General features: G+C 38.8%; 2 protein-coding genes across 4 annotated transcripts in view; one reads left to right on the top strand and one right to left on the bottom strand.

Annotated features, from left to right (window-relative positions):
* Positions 1-542: 542 nt before the first annotated feature.
* On the bottom strand, positions 543-16,746 carry myo1hb (myosin IHb). 3 transcript variants are annotated; one of them, XM_016679739.1, is made up of 32 exons: positions 16,638-16,746; positions 10,281-10,442; positions 9,810-9,925; positions 8,872-9,070; positions 8,707-8,787; positions 8,441-8,620; positions 7,992-8,090; positions 7,799-7,912; positions 7,642-7,713; positions 7,437-7,556; positions 6,492-6,559; positions 6,306-6,411; positions 6,143-6,223; positions 5,960-6,051; positions 5,787-5,881; positions 5,572-5,618; positions 4,904-4,984; positions 4,709-4,814; positions 4,490-4,607; positions 4,291-4,404; positions 4,108-4,184; positions 3,937-4,005; positions 3,731-3,815; positions 3,486-3,648; positions 3,301-3,384; positions 2,722-2,815; positions 2,381-2,436; positions 2,161-2,296; positions 1,057-1,127; positions 862-959; positions 691-790; positions 543-616 (listed from the first exon to the last, which is right to left on the bottom strand). In XM_016679739.1, the coding sequence occupies exons 1-32, from the start codon at positions 16,647-16,649 to the stop codon at positions 596-598; spliced, it is 3,117 nt and encodes a 1,038-aa protein (XP_016535225.1). In that variant the 5' UTR covers positions 16,650-16,746; the 3' UTR covers positions 543-595. The 3 variants fall into 3 exon arrangements, with proteins under 3 accessions (XP_016535225.1, XP_007568099.2, XP_016535230.1); XM_007568037.2 differs by lacking the exon at positions 16,638-16,746 and adding an exon at positions 15,151-15,469; XM_016679744.1 differs by lacking the exon at positions 16,638-16,746 and adding an exon at positions 12,097-12,142.
* Positions 16,747-17,919: 1,173 nt separating this feature from the next.
* The window catches only part of svopb (SV2 related protein b), a 6,497-nt gene continuing 3,911 nt past the window's right edge, over positions 17,920-20,505 (top strand). The window contains exons 1-7 of the mRNA XM_016679726.1: positions 17,920-18,050; positions 18,281-18,414; positions 19,552-19,637; positions 19,721-19,819; positions 19,909-19,980; positions 20,081-20,205; positions 20,313-20,376. Coding sequence (XP_016535212.1) covers positions 17,989-18,050; positions 18,281-18,414; positions 19,552-19,637; positions 19,721-19,819; positions 19,909-19,980; positions 20,081-20,205; positions 20,313-20,376 — 642 coding nt within the window. The 5' untranslated portion in view covers positions 17,920-17,988. The remainder of the gene's footprint in view (positions 18,051-18,280; positions 18,415-19,551; positions 19,638-19,720; positions 19,820-19,908; positions 19,981-20,080; positions 20,206-20,312; positions 20,377-20,505) is intronic.

The raw sequence follows: 20,505 nt of genomic DNA, 5'->3' as shown, positions 1-20,505 counted from the left end.
CACTAAGAATTAAGGATTTGCTGTCACTCAACAAAATCTTTCCTGTTCTGACTGAAATAACCGAGGAAAGACTCTTCAGGGTTTGTTTTTCCATCACAACCTTATGCATAATCAGCAAATGCTCAGCAGCGGGAGCTGCTATACGGGGATCATCAGTGAACACAGGGTATAGACAGACTGAGAATTATTTATTGCAGTGTATTTTCACTAACATAGTTTTCTAAAGTTAATTATAAACGTACGCATGGTTAAGCATGTTCTTACACAAAGGTGTGGCATCATGAAGCTCTTTATGGTTTTACACATGCATGTCTTAGATTGCCATATCAACAAACGTCAAATACAAAACAGGCTTTATTTAGCTTATATAATTTATATGTTTTCTTCTATGAGTTGCTCTTTCTGCTGTTGAGATATTGGCATTATTTGGTGACGAACAACATCAGACTACTGTAAAGTGATATCATAAAGATGAAAAACTTAAAATCAGTCATTATGAAGAGCATGAGGGAAAGCAGGTAGAGAAAGCATGGCTGTTTTTTTTTGTTTGTTTTGTTTTAAAGATTTGCATCTTTGATGCTTCTAAGCTTCATCTTCATCTGGTTCTTGTTGATTCCTAAAAGACACAAATCTCAATCAGTTGCTTGTGTGTTTGCTTAAAAAGTATAATTATCTGAACTCCACACTCACCACCATCAAGTGGCCGTTCTTTGCTCTGTAGACCATGGACTCCTGGCCGCTTTTGAAGTCGACAAACCCCTCTCTGCCAGGCTGAATGTCGAACCTCACGCTGAACACAGAGAGAGACGATTCTTAACTGGAATTATTGAAATAATGCTGAGTATGATCCAGACTCTGTACCTCCCCTGAACCACTTTGACACAGCTCTGCTTGTCAGCAATAAAACTGAGCTTAGTCAGAGCCTCGTAGAGGAAGTCGCACTGCAGAACCAGATCTCCCTGAAACAACAAGCACGATTGGTCCTCCATATTTAATTACAGTACCAACCTGATTACTGTCTCATAATGATCTTTCATTGCAAAAGAGACATCAAACCTTTTGCTTGATATCATCGCAGGTAACATGGAGGATGAGGAAGTTGTCGCTCAGGTTGCTCACAGACACACCTAGAAAAGAATCAGATCAGGATCTTTTATTCTTATTCTGATTTGTAAAATATCTCTAAAATAAACTGATCTATTTTTGTGCTTACATAATCTTATCGAGTTAGATTCATGAAAATCCAACATTTAATTTGAGTGAATTCATTCAATACACACAAAAATAAATAAATAAAAAATAAGGGGATACTTATTTAATTACAATAAATGCAAGAATGTAATTGCTTCCCTAGCAGTAAGACTAAGAAAATCTCCAAAGCTCAATTTCAGAAAACTGCAACTTTGGGTCACCAAGTCTAGATAATAACCAATACATGCAAATTACAGACATATTCATAAGATTATTACATTTAGAAAATTTATTTTATTATCTCCATTCACTAAGCAAAACACAGGATATAGATTAATTACACACAGAATTATGCTTTCAAGTCTTTATTTCAATTAATAATGATTAATTTTTGCACCTACAGTAGATAAAAACACAACATTTAAGATGTTAAATAAATCCAATAAAACAACAAAACATGTTTAACATATTGATTTAATGAAAAGTATCTTTGAAGGTTTTGATATTACACTAAGAGCATTTTAGTAACATAAAAATATTTAATAACGTATTGTCCCAGGTTAAGTACGGTGGAGGATCTGTAATGCTGTGGGCCTGTTTATATTTCAAAGGTTCTAGGAAACTTGCTAAAGTATCAAGACATTTAAATTAAAAATCCAATGTTATCTTCCAGTAAAAAAACATTGGGATTTTGTTTTTCATCGGCACAATGATTCAAAACATATCACCGAATCAGCACATACATGTTTCAATGCATACAAACTCTACTTTATTCCATGGATATCAGGAAAAACTTTGTATTAATTAATCCTTAATGTAAGATTTGATTCCCAAGCTGAGCAGTTTGCCTGAAAACATCTTTAGCATGCGTTACTCATAAGCATGGATGACACAGCAAGAAGGAAATTAAGATGCAGCTACACCAAATAGTGAAGTAATAAGTTTACTTTCATTTAGGAGCCTCATTACCTTTCAGCGAGGTAAAATCAATCCGCTGCTTGATCTTTGTCTCTTCGACCAGGTAGGCGGCTTCCTGGGTGAAGATGAGCTGCCGAAGACGAGGCCTGAAGCCGTTCCTGTCGTACTTCACCACTGGAACGCCGTACTGTGGACGAAACGCAAATAATTGGGAAGATATCAAGAAAAACAAAAACAAAAAGAGGCAGAGTGAACTCTGGCTCTGATTTACCTGGAGGTGCTCATGCTGAATAGTCTGAAGGACCTTGAGGTTAATGTCTTCTAAAGCTTAAAAGTTTAAAAAGAGAGGATCCAGTCAACAAATTGATCAAAGTCTACAGTTTCGCATGTTTTAGCAAACTTTCATGTATTTTGTTTGAGCAGTGTATAGTTGTAAAATGGAAGAAAGGAATATAGTGTTTTCATCTTTTTACAAATAATAAAACTAAAAATTGTGGGGTGTATTTGTTTCCAGCTTTCCTGTCCCAACACAACACACATCCACACAGCATAATACTGCCACCACCATGTCTCACATGTATGAAAAAAAAAATACTACTAAAGCAATCTTACCAATCCTCGTGTCCACAAACGGTCTGCACACACTGAGTGGGTAGTTTTCTTTTTTTCCTTTGAACATGGAGCTTGTTTGGGCTTTGAGGAGAAGCTGGAGAAGGAGAAACATCCAAACAATGTAACATGGTGACTTTAATTGTTTAAATTGAATTCTGAGAAACAAGAACAATAACTGCAAAAACTATTAAAACAATTATAGAGGCTATACATGGAAAATAGATTTAATGCAGCAGTTGTGCTTCCAAGATGCACAACTGCTGCATCTTGGAAGCAGCAGTTTCCAAGATGCTGCTTGGAAGATGCTTCCAAGCAGCTTCCAACTAGTACTAGTTTTGTACTAGTTTTGTACTACAAAACTAGTACAAAACTAGTACAAAACTAGTTTTGTACAACTAGTTTTGTACAACTACAAAACTAGTTGTACAAAACTACAACTAGTTTTGTAGTTTTATCTAACTACAAAACTAATGTAAGGAAACTATGGGTCCTTTAAAATGGGATGGAACAAGCATACTGAGATTGCCAAAGATAGAATAAGTGAGTTGAAGATATTTTTTTGAAAACGGTGGATCCTACCTGAGCCTTCCTTTGTGGGGTGATTTCTCGGACGTACTGCCTCACCAAATAGCGAGCGAAGATGTTCTGCAAGAGCTGCGAGCTCTACAAAATAAAAAAAACATTGTCATATGTTTTACGTCTTAAGAATCGCACAATACAATCACTGCCACGGCATTCTTCAGAAACATGTAAAGCTCATTTACCTCCTTTAAAATGGGTGGCGGGGTGAGCCACGAGTCCATGTCCAGGACCGATTTGGGAAGGTTTTCCTTCAGGCGGGTCAGGTAGTTCTGCCTCACGTAGGCCAGGTACTCACTGTTGTCAATGCAGGCTGGTTGATTTCTGGTCATGAAACCTTTGATGAATCTATCAAAAGTCAATCAAGCAGGTCAGCTTATTGTCTCATTAAGCTGCTTTATCAGACATTATTGTGATTATTGTGCCGTACTTCTTGATGACCTTGACCGCCCAAGCTCTCCTCTCACGCTCCTTCCTCGCCATCAAACCTCTCCAGCAGTTTTCAATTTTAGTGGCTGTTTGGACAAACACACGGGATGAATTACTTTAAAATTAACATCTAAAAAAAGACATGTTGTTTCTGATTTTGAAAACATCATCACATCTTACTCAACTAGCGTCACTTCAGTCACTCACCAGCCTCTTTCTGTTTCAGGTAGTCTTCTTTCACCCTGTAACCTTTGTATTTGGCTTGAATCCTTGTTGCTATAGTGACAGATGATGTTTTCACATTTTACGGCACTTCTGATAAGATTGTCCTATTATTGTTTCATATTTTGAACTGATTGAAACCGAGTTATTTCTTACCAAGCTGATGCTTGCAGACCTGAAAGGCGTCTTCTGTCGCAAACAGAGTCCGGGGATGGCGGATGAAAATCTTCGTCCTTCAAGTGGAAAGCCAACATTTAAAGCGTCAAAAGATCCAGTGATTCTTGACAGGGATTATAGATTGTTAGTAATCTTTCGAAACCGTGCTGAGCATCTACCAACCTGCCTAATTTATACTCATTGGTTTTGTAGCCCAGGTGTTTAATGAGGCAGCGAACGCCCTCTGCTGGCGTACCTTTCCAGTTGGGCCAGGTGTCTGGACACAGAGCTTTATACCTAGTGCAGAGAAGGACCATTTGCAGCAACTAGAGCAAACTTTACAAAGTAAGATGATTAAATCAGCCTGAAGATGTTCTGCTACCTCTGGAGAAAGATCTCATATTTGCGTCGGTATGCAAAGCCGGCTCGCCTGACCCTCAGGTGCTCCATGAGCCCCAGGTATTTAACCTGATGTCTCACCAGCACATCATCAAATTTTGCTGCAAAGCACACCAGAGGACTGAGATTTCAGCTCAGTTATCTGCCCCATCAGCAGCACAGTGAACAGACTCCATTTTGTGTAAATGTAATCTGGTCTCACCTGGTTGTTTGGATTCATTCGGTTTGATGCAGCGCACATACCAAGGCTCTTTGGACATTAGGATCTCAGTCAGGCCAACCAGGCTGTTCTTAAACTGGGTCACCACCTAAAGAGATGCAGGACAAGGTGGACAATTTGAACCACTTCCAGATTAAAGGCTGAGGAAGATTAAGTGTCGTCTGAGCATCTTCTCACAGTTTCTGGTCTCTTTTTGCTGTCGGGTTCAGAGGAGGGAAAGCAGTGTTTGATGATAACATTTTTGGAGTGTTGCATGACCTTATGGAAAACAGAAGAATAATACGTTAACTGGTCTTGATTAGAAATTCAAAAGAAATGAAGAAATGCTAATAACCCCAGTGCAATGACATATTTTTGTGATTTATTGATAATTGTATTCTTTGGTTAAAAAAAATATATATTGCTTTGTTGGGGGGAAAATGTTTTTTGTTTTTTTTTTGTTGTTTTTTTTGTTCTCTTTTGTTTCCCAAAATCAAAAGACAAAAGATAATATCACCGAGAAGATATTTTATGTGAAAGTTTTGAATCAGAAAAATGAAAGGAAAATAAAGTACTGAAGTCAAGCAAAGCTTCAGTGCATGGTGGAGGTACCATCATGAATCAACGTTTTTTATTTGAACCTCGTACCAAACAGGTTGAACAAGGTGAAAGGTCAACAATGGGGGAAAAACGCAGCACAACTTCTTACAAAGCAAAATGTGAAATGGATAAAAACCTATCATTAAGCTTTTCAAATAAACTATTGAGGATAATTATTGTTAAACTCTGTTTAATGTTTAAATAAAACACATTTCTGTCCACAGAATCACCGCTTTGCTGAACATAGAGACCCAGAATAAAATCACCTCTTTTCCACTTCGATACAACAGATCGTTGTTTTTGTCCAAGAATCCTGAAATGTCAAAAGAAAAACATATTTCACTTATACATTTTTTAATAAACACCCTATTTCTTATCTCACTGAAAACAGCTGTAGTGTAAAAGGAATAATAATAATATAAAAAACAAATTAGCATGTTAAGCTTCTCTAATAGTTATCAACAGTCTTATTATTACTTACCAACAACACAATATGTAACCTCCCCGGCATAGTGTAGGAGGCGGAAATCTCCTCTTTCCAGTGTTTTTCTCGTGTTTTTGTCTGCAAGTTTGTGCCTGTGTGAGGAGAAACATTTAAGATGACCGTAGTTTAGATGCCATAAAGGTGAATTTTCCAAAGAATTAAAATCTCACGTGACAAAATGAGGATGGCCGCCAATCTTTTCCTCCATCTTCTCCAGAAAGGTGAGGTCGGTGGCCTCCCCAGGACGCAAACATTCCTCATCCTATCAGCATGAAAATCAGACGTCTGTGTTTTATTTAGCCAAAGGTTTATTAATTCATTCATTAATGACCATAGCTTATTCAAATACCTACCAACAACGAGATGATTCCTCTGAATTTCTCCTCCACAAGGTCACAGATTATCTTGTTGTTAAAAAATGGCACCGGTTCCCACTTTGCACAAGAACATTAAAAACATTAGATTGTTTTATGAATCATGTCGTTTATTGATGCAACTGAATAACTGCATTATTACTTCGATCCCTTCCAGCTCGTATTCCTCCTGCTCTGATTTAAGTGTCAGCTGGATGAAAAGCTGCTGCAGCTTCTCGTTGCAGTAGTTGATGCAAAACTGTTCAAAGCTGAAACGGAAAAGGGGAAAAAGTGTTATTATGTTCAAAGTGTTTTTTGTCTGAAAATGGTAAAATGTGCATGATCTCACCTGTTAACACTGAAAACTTCAAACCCGTAGATGTCCAGCAGGCCGACCACCATCTTCCTTGAGGAATCCTGAACGCAGCACAAGACGGCATAAACACACAAGGATACGGATTAGTGGCAAAAAATACAGAGGAGTTTGACCAAATATGTTGTCTTGCAAAAGTGTTTTATATTTTGTAACTTTACAGTCACAAATCAAATTCATTGTATTTTACTGAGTTTTTCTTTCGTAAAAGAACAAAAGTATCAGAATTGTGAAGTGGGTGAAAAATGTAACAGTTTTCTATTTTTTATTTTTTTTATTTTTTATTTTTTTAGACTTAAAAATCTGCTGCTGCTTTCACTCTGATACACCAAAATTAAAAATTTGGCACACCTAACAGTGTTCAGCAGTTAACTAAATAGTAAGTGAGTCTATGGGTTTTTAATTTAAACCCAGTCTACAACTGATCTGTGGAGACTGTAGCACTTTTTTAAGCACCATTAATGAACAAGCCTCCTCACAAAAAACAAAAACACACCAAGGATGAAGATGTGGACACATTTCAAACAGGGTTAAACTATAAAATTATCTACCAAGCTTTGAACACAGCTGTTTAATTTATCAAAGGAGCAAATATTGGCCAAGACCTTTGTGTCCGCATAAAGTGACACATTGGAAAATGAGAACCTTAATCCAAAAAACAACCAACAAACTCGTAGTCCTGCATTCTTCATGAAGGAGTTATTAGAGGAATAGACTGAACACTTTATATGTTAAAAAATGCTACATGTGGCATTTTCCTCATGCTGTTTAAAGAGTGCTGGTTGAGGCAAAAAGCTGCAGTATTGTAAATTGTTTTGCAAGGCAGAAAATATTGTCAGAATTCAAACTAATCAAATGTCACATCCAGGTTTTCTTGCTCTGTCCAGTAGAGCAGCTAAAGCACACCAACGCAGTGCTGACCTGGTTAGCCAGTGATTCATTGATCTTGTTGACCAGCCAGTTGAAGGTTCGGCCATAGATGGCTTTGGCAAGGGCATCCCTGGCATATACAGCATGTTCCACTGAGAATGGGCTGAGCACCTTTGAGAGCAAAATAATGTGAACGTTTGACTGCAAACAAACATCAGAAATTGGTAAAACACATCCAAAGCTACGGGAGCATCACCTCTTCTGTTTTGGCTTCTATCTTTCTATGGGTTAAACCCTGTTGTAGCACCTGATTAGGAATACCCAACAACTGCAACAAAGACAGACAAAAACACGCTGTGGGTGTTAAATTCATTCACGTGAGAAGGTCGGTGCGGCACAGACAGACGGTTTACTTTTGACACCCAATGCATCTCCTGGTTGTTTTTGATCGTGGCGTATCCTCGAGCGTCTGCGTCAAACTTTAGGTTCCCCAAGTGGAGCACACTGGCAATAATGCCAAACAGGTGCTGCATTGACACAACACAGAGACAATCAGAGAAAGAAATCATGTAAATTTGAACATAATGACTGACTGTGTCACCTCACCTCAGTGTCACTTTCGCCAAAGTCTATGACAGACAGCGCTTTCCGCACTGTCTTCCAGTCGCTTTTATCATTGATCGAGCTAACTTTGGCACAATCCCCCTGAAAGCATGAAATATAAACTTCTGATTTAAAAAATTTGTGGAGCATGTATGTGAGAAAATGTTTAGAGCAGTGTTTCTCAACCCTGGTCCTCAGCGCCCCCCTGTCCTGCATGTTTTAGGTATTTCCCTTCTGCCACACACATGAATTGTATCTCTGGGTGATTAACAGGCTTCTGCAGTACTTTATGGTCATGCAATCATTTGAATCAGCTGTTCTGGAATAGAGGTACATCTAAAACATGCAGAGCAGGGGGGCGCTGAGGACCAGGGTTGAGAAACACTGGTTTAGAGATTAATTTCAAAATTTCGGAGATTTTTGGCAGATTTCTTTTCTAAATTTCCTCTTACCTGCACCAGGTAACGGTAGTTCTTGCAGTTTCTCTCCAGGCCCAGCCAGCGGAGCAGATCCTCCTCTCCTCCCTCCACCAGCTGGTAGAAGATGTGGAAGTTTCTCTCGCCGTGGTTCTGGTGAACCACGCGGGACTTCTCCAGCAGGTAACTAAGGATGTGACCACCCACAGCTCCACCCTAAGGAAGAAGACAATCTCTAAACTCCAGATTCTGTGTGATTTGTCAGTATTTTTTATTCTTTGTGTGTAAGCATTCCAGTCTACCCGATGGTCAAACTGGATGTCCATGTATTTCCCAAAGCGGCTTGAGTTGTCATTTTTCAGGGTTTTGGCATTTCCGAAAGCCTACAGGAAAATAAAAGAATCAAATGCTTGATTTAAAATTATATGTTTACCTAAAAAAGAGCGTAGCATTAATTTGCCACTGACTTCAAGCACTGGATTGGAGAGCAGCAGCCTGTCCCGGACGTTGTTCAGGAGTTTGGTGCTCGGACAGCTGACAGCGTAGAACTGGAGGATTTTTTTGGAGGCCTCGGTCTTTCCAGCCCCGCTCTCTCCTGAGATCAGGATGAAGTGGTTGTTGAACTCCGACAGCATGGTGCGGAAAACGTTGTCTGCCAGAGCGTAACTAATACAGGAAACAGGTTAAGGCAATGCAAGAAGACTCTTGATTTTCATGGATCAATATTTTCCAGCTCAGTAATGTTCACATTTTAGATTATTTCACCAAATTTCCAACATAACGATTTATGTCTTTGTATTTCTCATTTTCTTATTGACACCTTATCTGTGTATCTGTTGTCATTTCCACACCACACAACAGCACAAACCACTATTTTTTTGTAAGATTTAGTTTAAATTATTTGAAGTTTTACCTGAAGTTATTTGGAGGGGGGTAACATATTCTTACGTTTTAGATTTCAATCCCAGAAATAAAAATGCTCAAACTAAATCAATTTTGTCTCCATAAAGCCTAAGTTTCCCCTTCTTAAGACATACAATGACCAGAAAATAGTCAAACTCATTGTCTGTAAAGAGCAGTGGTTTTTGTGTGAATGCTTTTCTTCAGCAGCGAAAAGATAAACCCGGTAAAAACTGATTAAATATCGATGAAATAAATCTCAGGGTAAAACTAGAGAAAACCTGATGGAGGCGTATCTCTCAAAGGGACAACAAACTTAAAAGTATTGGCGTGAATTTCAAATGCAAGATGTGTGAAATTGTGAAAACTACTAATATTTGCAAGTAATGTTATGATGATGGTCCTCAATTCAAAGATATCCACACTCTCTGAAACAATATATTCCTGAATTGATTCATCTGGTTTATCTCTCAGATGTTTAAAAAGATATAAAACAAGAACTTACATGTGAGGTGGCAGTTCAAAGAAGTTAACTCCCATATAGGTGTCCATTTGCTTCTTGCTGTAGATGTCCAAGTCTTTGTACGGGTTGACCGACACCAGAAGCGTCCCGATGTAGGTCTTCAAACAAAGACAAGGACATGAACTCGTGACCTGCAGCTCTTGCACATTCAGTAATAATACAACTATTCTTCTTCTACTGATTACAAATATTCTTCCACGATTATATTTAGTTTTGTCCTTTACCAACAGCAATAAGTTTATTAAGTTTAATCGCTTGTCACCGTGACCCGTTGGGTGGTTGTGACCTTTCTAAATGCTCGCTCTGCAGATTCAAAGACGCAGAGCTGCTATATCAGCAGCACAAGGTGACAGATAGATGGTAAAATGCCACATTAGGACAGCCGGGGTTAGAGGCCGAGGGCTGTGAGGTTTCATTAGACTTAAGGGAACAAGCTGCACAGGAAGCACCCACATAAATCAGGTTCTCGTGGAAGCGTTTCCTCAGGTTGTCCAGAAAGGCACTCTCACTAGTGTAGGCATCCAGCAGAACAAAATCCTGGATGCCCACGCGATCCCGGGCCGTCAGGGAGGCCTCCATGTTCCTCAGGATCCGGTTACACCGCTCGTCCAGGCTCTGTGTCAAAACAGGAGCGATAAGACCGGGAAACAACAGGAGGAGATAACAAGTTATTGTTCATTCAGGTCCAACTCCCTGTCTGGTGGAGGGCTGCAAAAGTCTGAAGTCAAACCTTAACCTAAATAGACTTTCCAGTAAAATGGCCCTGGATAACGTCACCCCTGGCTTTCCACTATTGTCTTTGTTTACAGCAAGACTTTATCTTTTCGTTTCTTTGCTAGGGAAAATGGAAAAGTTAGAAAATGTAACTAGAAAATGGATCTATAGCTTTTTGTTCATAGATGTTTCGTTTATGAGCACAGAGATAAGCATAGTATCATTTCTGTTAGCATTAATTAGCAGTTAGTAAAACTAGGAAGGCCATATTCCCAAATACAGCTTATTGGCTTTTGGAAAGAAGTTTGTTTGGTTCTAACGTAATATTTGGTCAAATTTTGTGACCTAGATTGTTTGTTTATACAAAAGACCAGAAAAGTTGCATCACCGTTTTTTACAGGCTGCCATTTTTAACCCGATCAGACTTCACCAAACCAATTCCACAAGATGATAAGTAATATAAAAGGAAAAAAGAAAGAGAAGAAAAAGATCATTTTTCGTTTCTTTGTTTCTTTCTTTTATTTTTCAAGAACTCACTGAATGCTATTCACCTTTATTGAGAACCGAAGTGAAAATTAGAGGTAAATTTAAAAAACACTGGAAGACCACAAGATCATTTAAAAATGTTACACTAAGCAAAACTAATGGAAATCTCAGGACAGTATTTTTCTTGAGAGCAACATTTCACTAACAAAACAGAAAAGACAGCGTTGCTTTTTATCTAAACAAAGCTTAAATGTGAAAGAGAAGTGAAATATGGAAACATCTACATAAATGTTTTAACTATCAGGGTTAATCAAAGGCTGAACCGAATTTGACTTGTTTCGTCTTTGGTTTAATTTGAACAGGACTGGTAAAGTTATTTTTACTCTAGTTCAGATGGATGCAGCTGTTGTTTTCTTTTTTGTGTGTCACTTTTCTCTCTATTGTATTTTTTTTTTCTGTGGTGTTGGTGAGGAAAATATTGAGACACATGCCAACAGTCCTGGTAAAATATCTCTCCCAGTGGGCGTCTCACTGCCGACGTTTTTGTGCTCATATCTGTGGATTCCAGTTAGCGTCCTTGGCCACATCCGCTATTCCTATGTGAATCTAAATTCAGCCACCTCTATCTTATCTGCTTATGTGTTCTCCATAGACCCATTACTCTTTTTTTTTTTTTTTGCAATTTTTAAATCAGAAAACAGGCAACCGAGCCTGGAAAACAGAGTAGATTTCAACAACATTTCAGTATCAAAGTACAGTTAAGAGATAGAGGTCTTCATGATTATATGCATAAACGCAGAATATACCTAACTATTTAATACACAGCTCAGTTTCTGCCAGGGTATAACCAGAGATTCATTGCACTTTAACTACGGCGGTATGAGCCGTCTTGTACCACGTTTCTGTGGTTTCGTATTATCTCTGCCAAGTTTAGCTGCTATCAAGTCACAGTAACTGATTTAATAACATCTGATTTAGTGACACAGAAGAAATGTACAATAAAATATTTGAATTTTTCAAATATGATGAAGTTAACAATGATTGACTGGAAGTCAAATCAAATATTTACCTACTCTCAGGGCCCTCGATGGTTGTCCTGATGCCTCTCTTCTTTTTTTTTCCCCAACTGAACCTGAACATCTGCTTTTATTGGGGGAACACAGGAAACACTGATGGATTATATCCTCGGTTTCCTCCTATAGGAAGTCATAAATTATGTAGGGAGTGTTTTAAAAAAGGAAGAGTGTCCAGTTCTAAATATGTATTTGTTTGTATTCTTCTTTTATTATTGAAGTTTATGGGTGGATATAGTTGAAAACACAAACAAAACTGTTTTCTGAAATAGATTCATTCCAGCAGTTGTGTTTGCTAAAACACATTTCCTACTAAAATCATGACTGATTCAAAACTCAAAAAGCCCTTGGAACTGGAAAACAACTATTCGACAGACGTTTGTGCCCGCTGTGGCAACAGATGATAAAAGGTGGTTATCTATAATTTGCTCATAATCAAGAGTAATGAAATTTAGCTTTGTGATATCTAACTGCTTGTAATTGTTTTTATTTTATTTAGGACACAGAATCTGCCCCGTCTTGTAGTTTGAATAGACCCAAATGGGGATTAAAATACAAATGGAGTAAGAAATTAAATATATATAAGAAAATATTATGCGAGATTTGAGCATACTTTCTAAAGTGGCTGTGAATGATCATCATTAAGCCTTGCTGTGTTTTGTTTTTTTTTTGTTGTTTTTTTTTTTTTACTTTTTGTTTTACTCTGAACTGATTTTCTTGGTATTTGTTTAAGGTTTTGTTTCTTTTTTTCACTGTTTCCACATGCGGTTATTTCTGATTGATTTGTCTCCTCCTTTTACTTGTCAACATGTATTTTGCTTGTTAGGCCACTTTGGTCGGATCAATCCATTCTTCTATTTTATTTAATTTTCTTGGGGAAGGCATGACTCTTCAACAGCAGTCGCAGGAGAGAGGTGGGACACACGTTGGACAGGTAGGGGGTTCATCACATTGCAACACAAAGATAAAGAATAGAAAACCATCCCAATGTGAAATTAGATCCAGGAAAACCAGTTAACCTAACGCGGATGTGTTTAGATGTCATGGAGAAAACCCATGAATGAAAGGGAAGAATATCCAAACATTACTTACGCAGATTATCGTCAATTGAATATCTCCTTTTTACACCTAGAGATGCTTAAGCCACAGTTGTTGCATATCTGTTCAGAATCTTTCAAAACTGCTTTTTAGGTCTCTGTGTGAACAAATGCCTGCATATTTCATTGATATTTTATATTGCTGTGCTCCCAGTAGGTCGTTGAGGTCAAGGGGACCTACACTGGGAGCGCCAGGTTGTTGTTCCCTGTTGTCCTCACATCATGTTTCTGTTATCTTCTAAGTGATCAGGTATCATTTAGTGCAAAAGACAGATTACCAATCAAAGGAAATGTGTCCTCAAGAAGCAGACAGAAGGCAAAACACTGTACTGGTACGTCACCAAAAACCACTAAAGGAAACGTTTGCTTTCCTGGTAATGGACGTCAGTACCATTTAGTACCATTTGAGCTAAATGGTAACGACTTCCTGAACTGAAAACAAACAAACAAAAAAAAAATGACATAACCCAAGTGACGATATCTCAGTAAGAGCAAGCACAATAAAAAAACCATATCTCAGCCGGAAAGTCTATCTGACTTGAAGATCATCACCTGAGAGGACACCCTATTGTCCGTGTCCATCCAGTTCGGTGCTGGATCCTGTTACCCAGCCACAAAGTGGCAGTTAGCCTCCTGAAAGAGATAGCTCTCCTCGTGGGCCGCTGAGTGACACCATACATCACCAAGGGCAATATACATTTAGGGGGGCTGCAGGTGTTTGGAGAAACCTGACCTTAATCGGTCCTTCAAACACACCAGTTCCCTAAGTTACTCACACCTGCCAGCTCAGCTGAATGTTTTCAGCTTTGCATGCTGGAGGTTAGATCCTGATAGATTTAAAAATAAAATACTTATTAGACAGGACTGACCTAAAGAAATTTTTTAAAAGCATTTTGTCCCAAGCATCATGCTTTAGCTTGTAAGAATGAACAACAAATGAAAAGGTGCAAAACCTGCAAAACAAACTAAATTGTGTCACAACACAAATATAGCATCTTTGTGTTACTCCTATCTAACATTTCACCAATATTCAGATGAATGGACCAACAATTGCAATTGCTAATTTATTGTAGATATAAAGTTTTGAGATCCTGGAGGGAAACCCTGACACCTTTCTCACCAGCCATTATTATTATTATTCTAGGGATCCCAAAGTGTCCCCAAAAGAAAGTTGCAACCAACAAAGTGTGTTCTGTGTCTCCTCAAACTGCGATGTACCCAGAAAATTTGAAGTGGGATCATATATCCGACAACCTCCATAGACTAATTCATTTTCTGAGGAGATGAAGAAGACCTTCACCCTATTTCTAAGGCAGAGCCCATCCAACCTGCTTGCATTCAGGATCTTCTTCTTTTGCTCATGATCTGCAGATACATGTATCTCACCATCAGAACCCGGAACACAGATCAACCAGTTTTTGAGTCGGCTCTTTCTTTACTATGACAGACCAGAGCAGTCAAAGCTTGAAGCATCAAAGCTAATCTAAATGACTTTCAATGATCGCCACAGCAGGACAAGTGATATGCGGCAGCCTTGGTGAAATGATTTCACAAAAAATGCAGACATAACTCATAAGAACTGGATATCTATTAAAAACATCCCCAGCACAAGATAAACCTCAGCACTACACACACGTGGACTGAACAGCCAGTCTCGCATCAGCATCACTACAAAAGTTAAGATCCGGTCTGTGCTTCATCAGCCTGGAAATAAACCACATGGTCTCTTCTGTTTCCAAGGTTCACCAGTTAGTTGAAGCCCATTCTTTCTAATGTCCAAGAATTTCTTCTTCAGTCCTTGTTTTGTTCACTTTCCTTATTTATTTAGGCGAATTCTGCACAATGTTGTCATGATCAGGCGCAGGAGAAGAAGAAAAAATAATAAACATAATATGGAAAGAAGCAAAAAGGTTACACAATTTTTTTTATTCATGGTAGTGTAGATAGATTTACCTCCCTCTCTTCCAGAGCCATGTGTGTCATGGTTGAACCGGTCTTCTGTGACGATTCTCGGTCCACAGGTGTGCAACTCGGGCACACAAACTCCAGCACAGAGGCTTTAAAATATGAGAATATCTTCCATATTTGAGCCTCTTCAGTTCAGCAATGGTCTAAGCTATTCTGTCTTCGGACACTCCACTGTCCTTCATCCAAAAAAAAAACAAAACAAAACAAAAAAAACAGCCTTAACACAAACCCTTCACCACAATTCAAGACAGCAAGGGATGAAACTGCTGCTTCCTGCTTGGCTGCTGCTTTGACACTGGCGATTCAGGAGCGGGCCACCTGGTTCTGGAAGCAGGGGGCTGCTCAAACATGAATGGAGCCGAGGCAGCAAACATTCATCCAGCTCTTCACCCAAGCGTTGAACTGTGTGTGTGTAGGAAGAGTGTGTGGGTGTGTATTTTTTTTTATGTCTATGTCTGTGCAGGTATGTAACACCAGGTTGCTGTAATCCGATCCACCCAGAGACCCACTCTCACCCTCCTCCACACAACATACAGGAAAAGTATTCAGTTACTGATCTTTGATTAGATGGATGTATTTCAAAGTAATTACCTGCAACCTGATGAAACTAGAAGGTAACAGATTATTCCAGGGCTGAATTAATGCAACCTTATTCGTTCCAGTTCAAATGATAAACATTGACATCACTTCAACGTCCAGCACAAAAGAGTTTATTTTTATGAATGTGAAATAAAAAATAAAAAAATGTGTTATGAGATTATTTAGTAAATTACACTAGAGCCCCCCCAAAAAAAATTAGCTTTGGGACACATTTAGTTGACAGAAAATTAGAAATAAAAGAAGCTGACATTGAAAACATCCATCACTGTGAAACACTATCAACGGATCTGCAGCTTCCACCTTTTGTTTGTCATTTGCTACAGTTCTTCCTTGTCAAGCCACGCGGTGCTGTCATCTAATTGCATTTGTTTAAAATTTAACAGTGCTTCCTGAAAGCATCAACGGAGCCATCTTACGTTACTGCCTCATGATTGGGGAAACCACGCAGTGATACAAGAGAGCAGGATGGAAAAATGCTCATTAACATACAGCAATGCATTATGTAATACTTACACGTTTGTAAAACCTTCTATAATGAACACAGTCTCGTTTAAAGCTTTCAGACATTGGACTGTTATGTCACATCTGGATATCTAAATATTTGGGGAAGCAAAATTATACTCTTCACCATAGACATTATATTGTATCTTTATTCTCTGAGATAAAACCAATCTTGTTTCTATAGAGACAAACCTGCTTCCTCCGCAGGTCTAACAAGTTCAAACCAACTTATTCATTTGAGGAAGCAGCTTCATGCTGAAGGGGACTCTTAGTTTCAGGGAGCTCTGTTAAACTGCTACAGATACTCTACAACTTCAACGTTTAAAAATAATTAAAAAACTAAGTAAATTCTAGCAGACATCAAACCTTACCTTTGATTCCATGTCGGACTTCTTCTTCGGACTCACCGCTACGACTCTGCTGAGTTTCAGTGATGTTCAGGGTGAGTCTGCGGCTGATATTGGGACAGAGGGATGCGCTGTGCAAACCACCTGTCTTGTATTTATGGCTGTCCATGCCGCAGCCTCAGTGCATCCTCTGATGTCCTACTTTGCTTCTGCTTCTACACCTGACCTTATTCACGTACAAGGGGACAGAGGACTTTACGATTTAGATGCTCATCAAAAGCTGCATGAAATCTGGAGAGTCTGGAATCAGCTTTGAACAGGAGAAATGCACTTCATCCCTGTTTGAAGATATTTCCGTTTTATAATATGTGCTTTGGACTGGCAGCTCACCAGGATGTTGAGTTTATTACAAAGACAAACAAAAAAGTCTGGTTCAGTTTGGAAACAATCTGAATAACATGGTTGTGTAATTTGAATGAAATACTGGTTATTCTGGTAACAAACTGTTTTTCTTAATGATATTAACACAATTACTGAGCAAACAAGCACACAAAAAGCAAGTAACACAACTGACAACACATAAGGCTTGGTTAGAAAGTTAAAAAACATCAGGGTAATAGCACAACCTACAGTCTGACATACATCATGACACTCAGCCATGCAAAATTGTAAGAAATGTATTTTGTTTTCATCACAGCAGCCCTTTTATCTACATTTTTTTAATTTGCCTGCAGGTAAGCTATTTTTCTGCAATGAAACTGTTTTTTGGAGGGTGTTTGGTATAAGTCAGTATAAATGGAATAACGTCATTTATGTCTTTATCTCTGCGATGTCAGATAAAAAAATGAAAATAATTTTTGATGGAGCAAATAGCTTGTCTGGTAGATAACAGATGTACCATTCACTATTTCTGGCCTTTAATTTGTATTTAGATACCTTAGATACAAACTCAATTATGATTTCTACACTGTACCTGTAAAAACCTTCTTTTATTCTCTTAGGGTTTCTGATCCAGCTTGTTTTTGTCTATATTTGTTTATTTAAACTCGAAACTGATAATGACACTTTACTCCAAGGAACATTTTTTAATTTAGCCTTCTTATTCCAGCATCGTTCATTTGACATATTGTATTTACTGAAACTTTGCCTACTTTGCACTGATTCTTTTATTAAACAGCTTTATTGTGAATCACCCCCTTGTAAAGCAACGTTATCGTTTCCTGGTGTAACCACGCCCCCTTGAGTTTCTGCAGGTATTGTTCTCTGATTGGCTGTCTCGTTGAAACTTGAAGCGACTGCACCAGCAGGTTTGACAACAAATGACCTGTTTGACTTCAGCTGTAGCTATGCGTCCTCTCTATTGCAGGACTACAACATGGAAAACTGGACAAGATCTGCTAAGGTCACTTACAAGCGCTGGAGGAATCCTGAACCAGGGTAAAAAAAAAAAAAAAACACCTAGATTTTTGTTTCTCTCTGTAAGTTATTGACAGGTGTTATATTCTCAGAAAAAAAATGTGCTTTCAGGGTTTGCTAATGCTCCTTCACTTCCTCATATGAACATATAAATACAGTTGTCTTCTTTTTTGGGGGGGTTAACATTAAGCTGTGAAATTAGTCGTTTTAATTTAGCAATTACTGAACGTGTTCTTTCTGTGTGCTGACAGAGATGAGGGAGATTTTGTGGGTCACACTGATGAAGACCAGGCCACGGATAATGAGATCTGCACCATTGCCTCAGCAAAAGTCGACTCAGGGAGCAGAGAGTCCGCAAACAGCTCTGGAAATAATAAAACTGCAGGTTTGCACAGCCTACTTGTGAATTGCACAGACTTGTTTCTTTGTGTTATCAACTATACTTGAATGCTAACAGAAGCCACAGATGTAGCTCAGTCAGAATCGGCTGATATGATGAATTGTGGTGGTTTTCTAATAGAAAAGAGCGAATGCAATGTAAAGAATGCTTAACTACAGGTCAGTCTAGAAATATGAGAACAGTTTATGTAGGCCGGGGCCTCTTTTAGTGTTTGGTTACACAACTGGATCCATAACTGTGATCAATTCTCTAAAGTTACGCTGCTGATTTATTTCTCTTTTAATAGCTAAACCCACATAGTTCAGTCAGTGAACACTCCTTACTACACTGTCATCCTATTGTATATTACTGTATTAATAGATACTTGTTACATAAATATGATTGACAATTCTTTGTATTTGTAATCACAAATAACAGTTCAGTAAGGCCAAATAAGTGAAACATTGGTGTTTTTCTACCATACATAGAGTTTTGCTTAAAGGCCTAAAGCACCTATTTTAGTCCTGTCCAACCAGATAATCATCCTCCAGAACAGGGGTCACCAACTCCAGTCCTCAAGGGCTACCATCCTGCAACTTTTAGATTCACCTCTGCTCCAAAATGTCTGAATTCCCTCAGCAGCATTCATTCCTCTCTGCAATAGGCTGGAAACGAGCAGTTTATTTGATCCAGGTGTGTTTGAGGAGAGACGCATCTAAAAGTTACAGGATGGTAGCCCTCGAGGACTGGAGTTGGTGACCCCTGCTCCAGAAAGACCAGATTTATGGAACTTTGTTTACTAAGTGTCTTGAGGACAAGGGTTTATGAAACACTGCTCTAATATTCTTTAAAAATCCCTTCAGGCCTTCACAGAACAGCTGGATTTATCCTGAGATTAAATGATTGCACTAGAGTTTATTTAGGCCTTTGAAGATATCAGGCTTTGAAAGCAAACCACAGACTTTTAAAAGTAACTAAAAATAAGAAATCTGCATTTTGTCAACTTGCATCCACAAACTTCAGTGACTTTTTCTTGATATTTTATGTGGCATTTTATTGTGAAGTGGAAGGAAAATGATAAATGGAAGCAAAGTGCCTGATAAACTGACACCAGTCGCTGTTTCTGCCTCTTACCTTCCACAGGAACGTTTACAGTGGACGATGCACTGGAAATGATCGGATTTGGAGTCTTTCAGTGGAAGATCTCGTTCGTTACGGGACTCGCGTGGGTAGGAATCCTGAAGAGACCCTGGAGATGCCTTTCTCTCATTCTGTCCGTTTTGCGTGTGTCTCATGTGCTTCTCTGTGTCAGGTGGGAGATTCCATGGAGATGATGATCCTCAGCATCCTGGGCCCCGAGCTGCACTGTGACTGGAGTCTCCCCAGCTATCAAGTGGCCCTCATAACATCAGTAAAAAGCCTTTGGGTGCTTTCTGAGAGTTGTGTGGTGGTTGCTGTTGTTTGCATTCAGCTTGTCTATTCTTTTTGTTTTTGCATCAGGTTGTTTTTATTGGGATGGGGTTCAGCTCACTCATTTGGGGTAATGTGGCTGACAAGTACGGAAGGAAAGTAGTAAGTGTCACATCTTGGGTTTTTTTTTTTTTGTTTTTTTTTTTTAGGTGTGTTTCATGACCTTCCAGTACCTTCTGTATTGTTTGTGTCTTGGTGACAGGGTCTGGTAATGTCCATGTGCTGGGCTCTGTACTACGGCCTGCTCAGCGCCTTCAGTCCAGTCTACGGCTGGCTGCTGGCCCTTCGAGGCTTCGTAGGCTTTGGCATTGGAGGAACACCTCAGTCGTACGTTCTCTCGGTCCTTTTTGCGAAAGCGAGATACATTAGCAATTGGTTAATTTTTTTTTTTTTTTGCGTTTGAGTGTTTTTTTTTTTCTTTTTCTTTTTTTTAGAGTGACTCTGTACTCTGAATTCCTTCCCGTGAGAGCAAGAGGCATGTCCATTATGTTGATGGCGGTATTTGGAGTTTGTTTCTACGTGGTTCATCAAAGTTTACACTAAAGATATGGTAACACTTTATTTGAAGGGGGGTGAATAAGACTGACATGACACTGTCATAAACATGACATAACACCCGTCATGAAC

The sequence above is a fragment of the Poecilia formosa genome, unplaced genomic scaffold, assembly GCF_000485575.1.
Source record: "Poecilia formosa unplaced genomic scaffold, Poecilia_formosa-5.1.2 Scaffold6, whole genome shotgun sequence".
Taxonomy (NCBI): Eukaryota; Metazoa; Chordata; class Actinopteri; order Cyprinodontiformes; family Poeciliidae; genus Poecilia; species Poecilia formosa.
This window is presented reverse-complemented; position numbering and strand designations above follow the sequence as displayed.

What these genes read in the sequence shown, in the direction of transcription:
- myo1hb (XM_007568037.2), bottom strand. Translation starts at nt 15,180, where the DNA reads ATGACACACATGGCTCTGGAAGAGAGGGAG. An exon ending in GCGGTCAAGGTCATCAAGAA is followed by an intron (nt 3,649 to 3,730) that starts GTACGGCACAAT and finishes GACTTTTGATAG; the next exon opens with ATTCATCAAAGGTTTCATGA. An exon ending in GTTTGTGGACACGAGGATTG is followed by an intron (nt 2,437 to 2,721) that starts GTAAGATTGCTT and finishes TAAACTTTTAAG; the next exon opens with CTTTAGAAGACATTAACCTC.